Consider the following 12,537-nt stretch of genomic DNA (forward strand, 5'->3'; position numbering starts at 1 on the left):
TCTCTCTCTCTCTCTCTCTCTCTCTCTCTCTCTCTCTCTCTCTCTCTCTCTCTCTCTCCTCTGCGGGAGAGGCGTGGTAGGCTGGGTCGGGTCGTGTGAGGTGGTGGCTGCATAGAAATACATCACCTACAATAGCCTTTGCTGTGTAGATTAGAGAATCGAGTACAGATCTATATATTGCATTTCTATCTGGAAGACTGTATGTGAATGCGGTGCCTCAGATGAAATAAGCCGCCGTTCTTCATTCATTATCAGCGGAGAAAGCTCAAAACTGCGGAGGACAGCAGAGAGGGGGGGATGGTGGGATTTGTGTGAAACACAAATCAGGAGGTTCAAGCACTCGCCGTAATCAACAGGTTAAGAAGAGTACACAACTATTTGAGGAGGCACTCTGCCACAAATGTGCTCATTTGATCTTGTCCAGCTCCAAACAGCGTGGTGGCGAGTCAATCTGCAAGTCTAATCTAGGCAAGCAGTGAGGAGAGCACATAACAATACAGGCTCCAGACATCACAAGCCAGGCAAAAAAATAAACTCATGAAACAAGTTACACACACTCATAAACACACAACTTCGTGTGATGGATCGCTGTCGGCTACATTAGCCACGACTTACCGTTCTTTGTGCAGCTTCAAAATGTCGAACAAAGTTGGATATGGTTGCGCCTCCGTCTGTAATTCTCTTCCCGCATGTTTTGCAAGTTGCGATCCGTTTTTTGTTGATACAGCGTTGTCTTTATATCTGAAAATAATAATTTTGTGTATCATCTTTCCAAGGGCTCCTTCTGAATTCATCCGCAGACGTTCCTCTGCACTGACACGCACATTTTGATTGGCCGCTGCCCGATTCAAACTGTAATCCATTAAATGAAGAGTTGATGCTCAGACCACTTTTTTTAATAGCATCATTTTTAATATTTAGGCTTCGGGGAGGTCGAGTCATAAGGCTCAAGTCCAAGTCAAGTCACGAGTCATTGGTGTTAAAGTCAAAGTCTAGTTGCAAGTCATCATATTTGTGACTCGAGTCCAAGTCATGTGACTTGAGTCCACACCTCTGCTATTTTGTGTATGGCCACTACATGCAATCCAGATAAAAATCAATTTAAATTACAGGTTGTAATGCAACAAAATAGGAAAAACGTAGAGGGGGATGAATACTATTGCAAGGCGCTGAATGTACATGTAAGTATATGGATAAGCGATGACCGACCGATAAAATACAGTATATACATGTGATATGAGTAATGTAAGATATGTGAACATTATTAAAGTGCCATTATTTAAAGTGGCATTGTTTAAAGTGACTAGTGATCGATTTATTAAAGTGGCCAGTGATTGGGTCTCCATATACAGTGGGGGAAAAAGTATTTGATCCCCTGCTGATTTTGTACGTTTACCCACTGACAAAGAAATGATCAGTCTATAATTTTAATGGTAGGTTTATTTGAACAGTGACAGACAGAATAAAAACAACAAAAAAATCCAGAAAAATGCATGTCAAAAATGTTAAAAATGATTTGCACTTTAATGAGGGAAATAAGTATTTGACCCCTCTGCAAAACATGACTTAGTACTTGGTGGCAAAACCCGTGTTGGCAATCACAGAGGTCAGACGTTTCTTGTAGTTGGCCACCAGGTTTGCACACATCTCAGGAGGGATTTTGTCCCACTCCTCTTTGCAGATCTTCTCCAAGTCATTAAGGTTTCGAGGCTGACGTTTGGCAACTCGAACCTTCAGCTCCCTCCACAGATTTTCTATGGGATTAAGGTCTGGAGACTGGCTAGGCCACTCCAGGACCTTAATGTGCTTCTTCTTGAGCCACACCTTTGTTGCCTTGGCTGTGTGTTTTGGGTCATTGTCATGCTGGAATACCCATCCACGACCCATTTTCAATGCCCTGGCTGAGGGAAGGAGGTTCTCACCCAAGATTTGACGGTACATGGCCCCGTCCATCATCCCTTTGATGCGGTGAAGTTGTCCTGTCCCCTTAGCAGAAAAACACCCCCAAAGCATAATGTTTCCACCTCCATGTTTGACGGTGGGGATGGTGTTCTTGGGGTCATAGGCAACATTCCTCCTCCTCCAAACACGGCGAGTTGAGTTGATGCCAAAGAGCTCCATTTTGGTCTCATCTGACCACAACACTTTCACCCAGTTGTCCTCTGAATCATTCAGATGTTCATTGGCAAACTTCAGACGGGCATGTATATGTGCTTTCTTGAGCAGGGGGACCTTGCGGGCGCTGCAGGATTTCAGTCCTTCATGGCGTAGTGTGTTACCAATTGTTTTCTTGGTGACTATGGTCCCAGCTGCCTTGAGATCATTGACAAGATCCTCCCGTGTAGTTCTGGGCTGATTCCTCACCGTTCTCATGATCATTGCAACTCCACGAGGTGAGATCTTGCATGGAGCCCCAGGCCGAGGGAGATAGACAGTTCTTTTGTGTTTCTTCCATTTGCGAATAATCGCACCAACTGTTGTCACCTTCTCACCAAGCTGCTTGGCGATGGTCTTGAAGCCCATTCCAGCCTTGTGTAGGTCTACAATCTTGTCCCTGACATCCTTGGAGAGCTCTTTGGTCTTGGCCATGGTGGAGAGTTTGGAATCTGATTGATTGCTTCTGTGGACAGGTGTCTTTTATACAGGTAACAAGCTGAGATTAGGAGCACTCCCTTTAGGAGTGTGCTCCTAATCTCAGCTCATTACCTGTATAAAAGACACCTGGGAGCCAGAAATCTTTCTGATTGAGAGGGGGTCAAATACTTATTTCCCTCATTAAAATGCAAATCAATTTATAACATTTTTGACACGCATTTTTCTGGATATTTTTGTTGTTATTCTGTCTCTCACTGTTCAAATAAACCTACCATTAAAATTATAGACTGATCATTTCTTTATCAGTGGGCAAACGTACAAAATCAGCAGGGGATCAAATACTTTTCCCCTCTACCGCTATGGGCCCGGCTCTGTCAGCAGCCCTATACAGGCAGGAGAGATCTCAGAGGCTCAGACACACAGGAGAGAAAGGTTTCTGCGTCAGCAGCCGCTTCCTTATCCAAATGTGTTTCATTTCAAAGTATTTTGCTTAGTGTCATTCTGTTGACTTCCCTGACAAGCTGAAGACTGCAGAAAATAATAGTTGTTGTGGAAATCATTTGAATCGCCTTGTGACTTTTGTGTTTAATCTATTTATATGCTTTTTATTCAAATAAATAAGTATTTTTTTGACTAGTCAGCATGTTAGAGTTTTGTGTTACAGACTTTGTGTAGGAACTAATCCTTACTTGAGATACTGTAAGAGCTACATAAATCTCCATGTATGAATGATGAACCCCTCCCCTCTTCCTCCTGCTGCTCCTCCCAGCCCAATACCAGGTGACAGTTAAGACCAATGAGGCATCGAGGAGATGTCAGCTGACAGGAAGTTACCTCCTCTTGCCAGAACGAGACGCCTTATTGCTCCAGGACCTCCAGACTGGTGCGACCGTCTACTGCTGGCCCTACCACCTCCTACGACGCTTCGGACAGGTCAAGGTAAAGGGTTAGAGGTCAGGGTGGAAGGTCAGAGGTAATGTCCAGTAGATTTTAGCTAGAGTTGTGTTGTATCTACCATAATCAGTAGAGTTGTGTTGTTTCCATCATAATCACTAGAGTTGTGTTGTATCTATCATAATCACTAGAGTTGTGTTGTATCTACCATAATCACTAGAGTTGTGTTGTTTCTATCATAATCACTAGAGTTGTGTTGTTTCTATCATAATCACTAGAGTTGTGTTGTATCCACCATAATCACTAGAGTTGTGTTGTTTCTACCATAATCAGTAGAGTTGTGTTGTTTCTACCATAATCACTAGAGTTGTGTTGTATCTACCATAATCACTAGAGTTGTGTTGTATCTACCATAATCAGTAGAGTTGTGTTGTATCTGCCATAATCAGTAGAGTTGTGTTGTTTCTACCATAATCAGTAGAGTTGTGTTGTATCTACCATAATCACTAGAGTTGTGTTGTATCCACCATAATCAGTAGAGTTGTGTTGTTTCTACCATAATCACTAGAGTTGTGTTGTATCTACCATAATCAGTAGAGTTGTGTTGTTTCTACCATAATCACTAGAGTTGTGTTGTTTCTACCATAATCACTAGAGTTGTTGTTTCTATCATAATCAGTAGAGTTGTGTTGTTTCTACCATAATCACTAGAGTTGTGTTGTTTCCACCATAATCACTAGAGTTGTGTTGTTTCCACCATAATCAGTAGAGTTGTGTTGTTTCTATCATAATCACTAGAGTTGTGTTGTATCTACCATAATCAGTAGAGTTGTGTTGTTTCTATCATAATCACTAGAGTTGTGTTGTTTCCACCATAATCACTAGAGTTGTGTTGTTTCCACCATAATCAGTAGAGTTGTGTTGTTTCTATCATAATAACTAGAGTTGTGTTGTATCTACCATAATCAGTAGAGTTGTGTTGTATCTACCATAATCACTAGAGTTGTGTTGTTTCCACCATAATCACTAGAGTTGTGTTGTTTCCACCATAATCACTAGAGTTGTGTTGTATCTACCATAATCAGTAGAGTTGTGTTGTATCTACCATAATCACTAGAGTTGTGTTGTATCTACCATAATCAGTAGAGTTGTGTTGTTTCTATCATAATCACTAGAGTTGTGTTGTTTCCACCATAATCACTAGAGTTGTGTTGTTTCCACCATAATCACTAGAGTTGTGTTGTTTCTACCATAATCACTAGAGTTGTGTTGTTTCTATCATAATCACTAGAGTTGTGTTGTTTCCACCATAATCACTAGAGTTGTGTTGTTTCTACTTTAATCACTAGAGTTGTGTTGTTTCCACCATAATCACTAGAGTTGTGTTGTTTCTATCATAATCACTAGAGTTGTGTTGTTTCTATCATAATCACTAGAGTTGTGTTGTATCTACCATAATCAGTAGAGTTGTGTTGTTTCTATCATAATCACTAGAGTTGTGTTGTTTCTATCATAATCACTAGAGTTGTGTTGTATCTACCATAATCAGTAGAGTTGTGTTGTTTCTACCATAATCACTAGAGTTGTGTTGTATCTACCATAATCAGTAGAGTTGTGTTGTATCTGCCATAATCAGTAGAGTTGTGTTGTTTCTACCATAATCAGTAGAGTTGTGTTGTATCTACCATAATCACTAGAGTTGTGTTGTATCCACCATAATCAGTAGAGTTGTGTTGTTTCTACCATAATCACTAGAGTTGTGTTGTATCTACCATAATCAGTAGAGTTGTGTTGTTTCTACCATAATCACTAGAGTTGTGTTGTTTCTACCATAATCACTAGAGTTGTGTTGTTTCTATCATAATCAGTAGAGTTGTGTTGTTTCTACCATAATCACTAGAGTTGTGTTGTTTCCACCATAATCACTAGAGTTGTGTTGTTTCCACCATAATCACTAGAGTTGTGTTGTTTCCACCATAATCAGTAGAGTTGTGTTGTTTCTATCATAATCACTAGAGTTGTGTTGTATCTACCATAATCACTAGAGTTGTGTTGTTTCCACCATAATCAGTAGAGTTGTGTTGTTTCTATCATAATCACTAGAGTTGTGTTGTTTCCACCATAATCACTAGAGTTGTGTTGTTTCCACCATAATCAGTAGAGTTGTGTTGTTTCTATCATAATCACTAGAGTTGTGTTGTATCTACCATAATCAGTAGAGTTGTGTTGTTTCTATCATAATCACTAGAGTTGTGTTGTATCTACCATAATCAGTAGAGTTGTGTTGTATCTACCATAATCACTAGAGTTGTGTTGTTTCCACCATAATCACTAGAGTTGTGTTGTTTCCACCATAATCACTAGAGTTGTGTTGTATCTACCATAATCAGTAGAGTTGTGTTGTATCTACCATAATCACTAGAGTTGTGTTGTATCTACCATAATCAGTAGAGTTGTGTTGTTTCTATCATAATCACTAGAGTTGTGTTGTTTCCACCATAATCACTAGAGTTGTGTTGTTTCCACCATAATCACTAGAGTTGTGTTGTTTCTACCATAATCACTAGAGTTGTGTTGTTTCTATCATAATCACTAGAGTTGTGTTGTTTCCACCATAATCACTAGAGTTGTGTTGTTTCTACTTTAATCACTAGAGTTGTGTTGTTTCCACCATAATCACTAGAGTTGTGTTGTTTCTATCATAATCACTAGAGTTGTGTTGTTTCTACCATAATCACTAGAGTTGTGTTGTTTCTACCATAATCACTAGAGTTGTGTTGTTTCCACCATAATCACTAGAGTTGTGTTGTTTCTACTTTAATCACTAGAGTTGTGTTGTTTCCACCATAATCACTAGAGTTGTGTTGTTTCTATCATAATCACTAGAGTTGTGTTGTATCTGCCATAATCACTGGAGTTGTGTTGTTTCCACCATAATCACTAGAGTTGTGTTGTTTCTATCATAATCAGTAGAGTTGTGTTGTTTCTACCATAATCACTAGAGTTGTGTTGTTTCTACCATAATCACTAGAGTTGTGTTGTTTCTACCATAATCACTAGAGTTGTGTTGTTTCTATCATAATCACTAGAGTTGTGTTGTTTCTACCATAATCACTAGAGTTGTGTTGTTTCTACCATAATCACTAGAGTTGTGTTGTATCTGCCATAATCACTAGAGTTGTGTTGTGTTGTTTCCACCATAATCACTAGAGTTGTGTTGTTTCTACCATAATCACTAGAGTTGTGTTGTATCTGCCATAATCACTAGAGTTGTGTTGTGTTGTTTCCACCATAATCACTAGAGTTGTGTTGTTTCTACTTTAATCACTAGAGTTGTGTTGTTTCTATCATAATCACTAGAGTTGTGTTGTTTCTACCATAATCACTGGAGTTGTGTTGTTTCTATCATAATCACTAGAGTTGTGTTGTTTCTACTTGAATCACTAGAGTTGTGTTGTTTCCACCATAATCACTAGAGTTGTGTTGTTTCTACCATAATCACTAGAGTTGTGTTGTTTCTACCATAATCACTAGAGTTGTGTTGTTTCTATCATAATCACTAGAGTTGTGTTGTTTCTATCATAATCACTAGAGTTGTGTTGTTTCTATCATAATCACTAGAGTTGTGTTGTGTTGTTTCTATCATAATCACTAGAGTTGTGTTGTTTCTACTTTAATCACTAGAGTTGTGTTGTGTTGTTTCTACTTTAATCACTAGAGTTGTGTTGTGTTGTTTCCACCATAATCATCAGTCCCTCCAGGATTTTGCGGCGGCAATATGCAATAATTTAGTCCAATTTGTCACAAAAATGTGCTGACGAGGAATAAGAGTTTATTGCCTTGTGGCTTGACTGTACCATATGCTGCGGTAAATGTGTGGTGATCGGTCAATTTTCAGCAATAATATTGTGATTATTTGACTGTGATTGGTCAATCCTGGAGGGACTGAGTAACCTTGTGTTGTGTGTGTGTGATTGACAGGGGGGCTTCAGCATCGAGGCGGGCCGTCGCTGTAGCTCGGGAGAGGGTCAATTCACCTTCCTGTCTAAGCATGCTCCTCAGATCTACAAGGCCATGGAAGATGCTCTTACCCTGCACAGCGAGATGGAGAATGAAGACACCAAAACCTCTATCCAGCCTCCTAGCAACTCATCCTCTCCACAACTTCCTCATTCTTCCTCCTCTCCTCATCCTTCACGTAACTCATCGTCTCCTCAACTTCCTCATTCTTCCTCCTCTCCTCATCCTTCACGTAACTCATCGTCTCCTCAACTTCCTCATTCTTCCTCCTCTCCTCATCCTTCTTGTAATACCTCCTCCTCCTCTTCCCATCACCCTCCTATCAAACACAGAGTCCACACCCACCCCCGCACCGACCTATCAGACAGACCCGCTGCCCCTCCTCTACCAATGAGAAACAACCTCTTACCCAGCCCTCCAATCATATCTCCTGTTACTGAACAGGTTCCGGGGCCTGAGCCAATGGCTAACTCTGATTGTGATCTGTATGCCACTATAGAGGACAACCTACTCCCCAGAATGAAACACCCGCCAGCCCCACTCAGGATGCAGCACAGCCTGCATCTCTATGATGAGGAAGAGGAGGAAGAGAGGTGTCACTCCCTGGATACTGTCGACCTGAACAAACTGAGGCTGGGTACAGGGCTGGGGGTGGGCGTGGGAGAGGGGTCTACTTATTATAACCTGAGAAGGGGTATTACTGGGAGGGCGGAGGAGGAAGAGGAGGAGGAGGAGGAGGAGGAGGAGAGGTGTCACTCCCTGGATACTGTCGACCTGAACAAACTGAGGCTGGGTACAGGGCTGGGGGTGGGAGAGGGGTCTCCTTATTACAACGTGAGAAGGGGTATTACTGGGAGTGCAGAGGAGGAAGAGGAGGAGAGAGAGAGGGAGAGTATGGTGGGTAGCTCACAGTGTATCTATGCTTTAGTGAGCAAGCCCTGTGAGACCCAGCCACTGCCTCTGGTCCGGTCCTTGCCTCAACCTCAAACCCAGTCCCGGTCTATGCCAAACCTCTCCCGCCTGCAGGCCCAGGCCCAGCTACAGGGGGAAGAGGAGATGGGCTCGGGGTGCTCCATCACACCCAACCAGGACCCTATCAGTTTTAAACAGAAGCTCTCTGACATCCTGGGTAAAGATCTGGCTAAGTTTCAGCAGCCCCAGCAGCCCTTAACCCCCCTGGCCACAGTGACACCAAGAGGCAGTGGATACTAATATCTACTGTTACTGAAAGACTGTGACTGTTATACCAGCTCTATCAGGTCCATCAGAACTAGAATACATGACTGTTATACCAGCTCTATCAGGTCCATCAGAACTAGAATACATGACTGTTATACCAGCTCTATCAGGTCCATCAGAACTAGAATACATGACTGTTATACCAGCTCTATCAGGTCCATCAGAACTAGAATACATGACTGTTATACCAGCTCTATCAGGTCCATCAGAACTAGAATACATGACTGTTATACCAGCTCTATCAGGTCCATCAGAACTAGAATACATGACTGTTATACCAGCTCTATCAGGTCCATCAGAACTAGAATACATGACTGTTATACCAGCTCTATCAGGTCCATCAGAACTAGAATACATGGGGGAGGTGACTTTGGGTCCCTGAAGGACTGCCAGTATTAAAAGTGCACAATTGAATCAAAAGTGTATTGTGTGCATTTGTAAATTGCATTTATTTCAACATTTAGCCTAGAAATCCCTCCAACCTCTCTACACCCCTTGGTCCCTGTGAAGCCAAAAGACTGTGGCTGTAATTATCATTAGTAGGACTCTATCCCTACCTAATCTCATCTACCCAGAACAATATCATGTAAGTTATGTAGTCTGTCCACAAGATATGCTATGAGAGAAAGAGAACAACCAGGGGTATGCAAAATATAGGATTCCATCAAATGTGTTGTCTGTGCATTTGTAAATTGCATTTTTATTTCAACATTTACATATTACGGATGTATCTCTTGCATTAAATTAAAATATATTGTACATATTGAGTTGAATAAGAGAAGGTTATACATTTAATTCCCATGCCAATAAAGTCCTTTGAATATACAGTGTTGAAGCTGTTGAAATTAAATCAGACAGAGTGAATTATTCTGGGAAAATTTAGAAGAAAAAAAAGTTCTAAATATTTATCATTATTTTTTTTTATTTTTTTTTTCCCTCCATCAAAAACTATTCTCGGAAGAAAACAAATAACAATACATTAATATCAAAGTATTTTTGTTTATATATATATATATATATATATATTTTTTTTATTATTATTATTAGATATGCGTGCAATCAGACCGTGAAACCAAATGTTCCAGATGTATTTAGTCCCTAAAGTGCAAGAAAGGAAAGAAAGCCCCTATGAGAAGCCATATTATCAGGTCCTTGTTTAAATACACAACGTCTTCAATACCCCACAATAGGCTAGGTCTTTTTATTTTATTTTACAGTGTTCATATCTAATAAATAAATATGGTATGATGAAACAGCCCTCCCTATGAGTAAAAAATGTTTGAAAATACACATTTTCAAACGTCTTGTGCCCACTGGGATATTCGTGTTCTTGTCTAAACGTAGGCTAGACTACCGTTTTAATCTAACCCAGAACATTAATAAACTTTTTAAGATACAAGCAGAGTTTGGGGAACATGTCAATTCGGGAAAGTAAACCGAAAATCTGACGCCACAATGTTTCCCATTGGCAAGCATTGGAATTTCAGTGTACTTCCTGAATTTAAAATGGAATTGACCCCAACCCCCCGGATATCCATATCTAATAAATAAACATGGCATGATGAGACAAGTGTTATTGTATAAATGTAGCCGAGAGTAGGCCTAGACTACAGTCTCAATCTAAACCAGAATATTATTCAACATTTCAAGGTTGGGCTACGTGGCTCTATTTTGGTGTGCGTTATTGTCTTCTAAAACACAAGACAGTTTCTATAAATAAATAAAAAATGAAACAATCCGTATGAAAACCAATCCTAAAAGAGGTCCTGTTGTGACCTTTAGACTCTAAATTGTCACCGTCTGCCGGCCTGTCCGTCCTCAAAGTCACTGTAATGCGACGACTCCCCATCACTCCCGTTAGAAGTATTAGACACCCTCTTATTCCCCGATCCTAGATCAGATTTAGGCGCAGACAGAATGATGAGGTGACCGACGGGGCCATTGTTCTCCTGATCTCCGACCAGTCTCTTGTTCTGAGGCTGCTGGGAGAGGGAGTCCTGCAGGGTGTTGCTGATCCCAGTCATCCCGCCACCACCACCCCGCAAGGGCTCTGGAGAGAGAGACCCCAGAAGGGTCCTCCTAGCCGGGATAAGGTGGTCTATGTCTGGTGAGGCGCATCCACTCCGTGACCCTCCCCGACCCTCTGGTTTCACCACCCCGGTAAGCAGCGCCGAAAGTTCCTGGATGTAAATCTGAGCCATCTGGAGAGTATCATACTTTGACAATTTATTATTATCGGACGGAATCACGCTCCGCAACGTGTCAAACGCCTTGTTCAGTCCGTGCATTCTCCGTCTCTCCCGGGCGTTAGCCGCGACTCGCCGGTGTTTCTGCGGGCCCGGGTGGTGGTCCTGCTGCGTACCGTTTCCTCCTTCTCCCTGGTCCCCAGGTACTGTATCCAGGTCCATCTCTATCGTGACACCACTGTCCGTTAGTTTACTCACCGACATGAGTTTCTCCAGTGAGAGATCCATGGAGCCGCTGTGCGCGTAATGGCCCGTTTCTCTGGTTGAGTATAGAGACTGTCCTCCTGGAGATGTTACCCTGGTTCTGGATGCGAGAGGATCCACTTTAGACTGTTGTATCAGGGGGAAGTCCTCGGTTGTGTAGTCTGTCCAGCCGGACAGTTCTGTTTTAGCTGTCATAACGGCTACAGACTTCCACGACTTGGTTGGAGAGGTATGTATGATGTGTTATTTCGCTCTTTCTTAGATAATCAATATTTGGAAAACACTGGAACGTGTCTTGAATATTCAGCGGTAAGATTTAGTTGGAGTTTCAGAGAGAGAGAGAAAAAAAAAAGTGAACAAAAAAAAAAACAGCGAAGAAAATCCACCAAAACCAGGTTTGGACAGCGTCTATCTTCAATGACCAAGGACGGCGCTAACAGTTGACTCACTTGTGACACAATCTCCTGGTTGTCCACCTCTGGATCCTGGCCGATCCTTCAGTACCACATCCCCCTCCACCCAACCCCGCCCTAGGAGGCACCCAGGTTTGGATGGCACGGCCAATGGCGTGGGTTGCCTCTTCACAACAAAAGAAAACAATTGGGTCAATCTAAACTTTTATTTTTTTTCTTCTGCAAATATTGTGCGTTGTAACTCAATCCTGTTGTTGTTGACATTTGGCTTCACTTGTCATCCGAGGTAATTCATTATTCTAAAGACGTTTCGTTTATGTCTTGGGAGAAAATAGTTTTATTTTTCATTTAACTTTTAAAATAGTTATTCGATTCCAGAAAATATTGGGGGACATTTAGGCCTCGTAAAAAATAAACAAATGATTTATGTTTTATCGAATACACATTTTTTCTAAGCGCTACTTTTTGGAGTCTTGTCAGTTTCACCTATAAACAGATACATTATGTATATGAATAGTACAGCCAATACACGACTCCGTGAGGGTGGTATAATCGCCTTGTCATCTCCCCAATACTTCATCTGAATATTGATCTAACTCTAGTTTGTGTTACTGCCAACATCAGTTGAAAATTTACCCCCACATCCTTATCCCTTAAACAATATAATTTAGAGCAGATAAGCAACGGAATTGGCTCGGGAGAAGCAGACTGACTCATAGAAGGACAACTGACATACATAGCAGAGTAATATATGTTGTAGTTTGTTCTCAAATAAACAGTAAAAATTGATAATCTCTGTGGATTATTTGCGTAATAAAAGTGGCCAGGTGGTAGACAGGGAGATGGACACACCTGTCTCGGTCACTGCCCGGATCACTGATAACAGATATGTCTGACTACAGGGCTGGTAGCTATAACCACAGCCA

General features: G+C 41.3%; 2 protein-coding genes across 2 annotated transcripts in view; one reads left to right on the forward strand and one right to left on the reverse strand.

Annotated features, from left to right (window-relative positions):
* The window catches only part of dok3 (docking protein 3), a 32,334-nt gene extending 22,761 nt beyond the window's left edge, over positions 1–9,573 (forward strand). The window contains exons 5-6 of the mRNA XM_045717817.2: positions 3,365–3,534; positions 7,471–9,573. Of these exons, the coding sequence (XP_045573773.1) occupies positions 3,365–3,534; positions 7,471–8,721 (1,421 nt within the window). The 3' untranslated portion in view covers positions 8,722–9,573. The remainder of the gene's footprint in view (positions 1–3,364; positions 3,535–7,470) is intronic.
* Positions 9,572–11,659, reverse strand: atoh1b (atonal bHLH transcription factor 1b). The gene has a single exon (XM_014185826.3). The coding sequence runs from the start codon at positions 11,391–11,393 to the stop codon at positions 10,542–10,544; it is 852 nt and encodes a 283-aa protein (XP_014041301.1). The 5' UTR covers positions 11,394–11,659; the 3' UTR covers positions 9,572–10,541.
* Positions 11,660–12,537: the final 878 nt, after the last annotated feature.

Source organism: Salmo salar, chromosome 05, assembly GCF_965601325.2.
Source record: "Salmo salar chromosome 05, fSalSal1, whole genome shotgun sequence".
In the NCBI taxonomy this organism is placed as follows: Eukaryota; Metazoa; Chordata; class Actinopteri; order Salmoniformes; family Salmonidae; genus Salmo; species Salmo salar.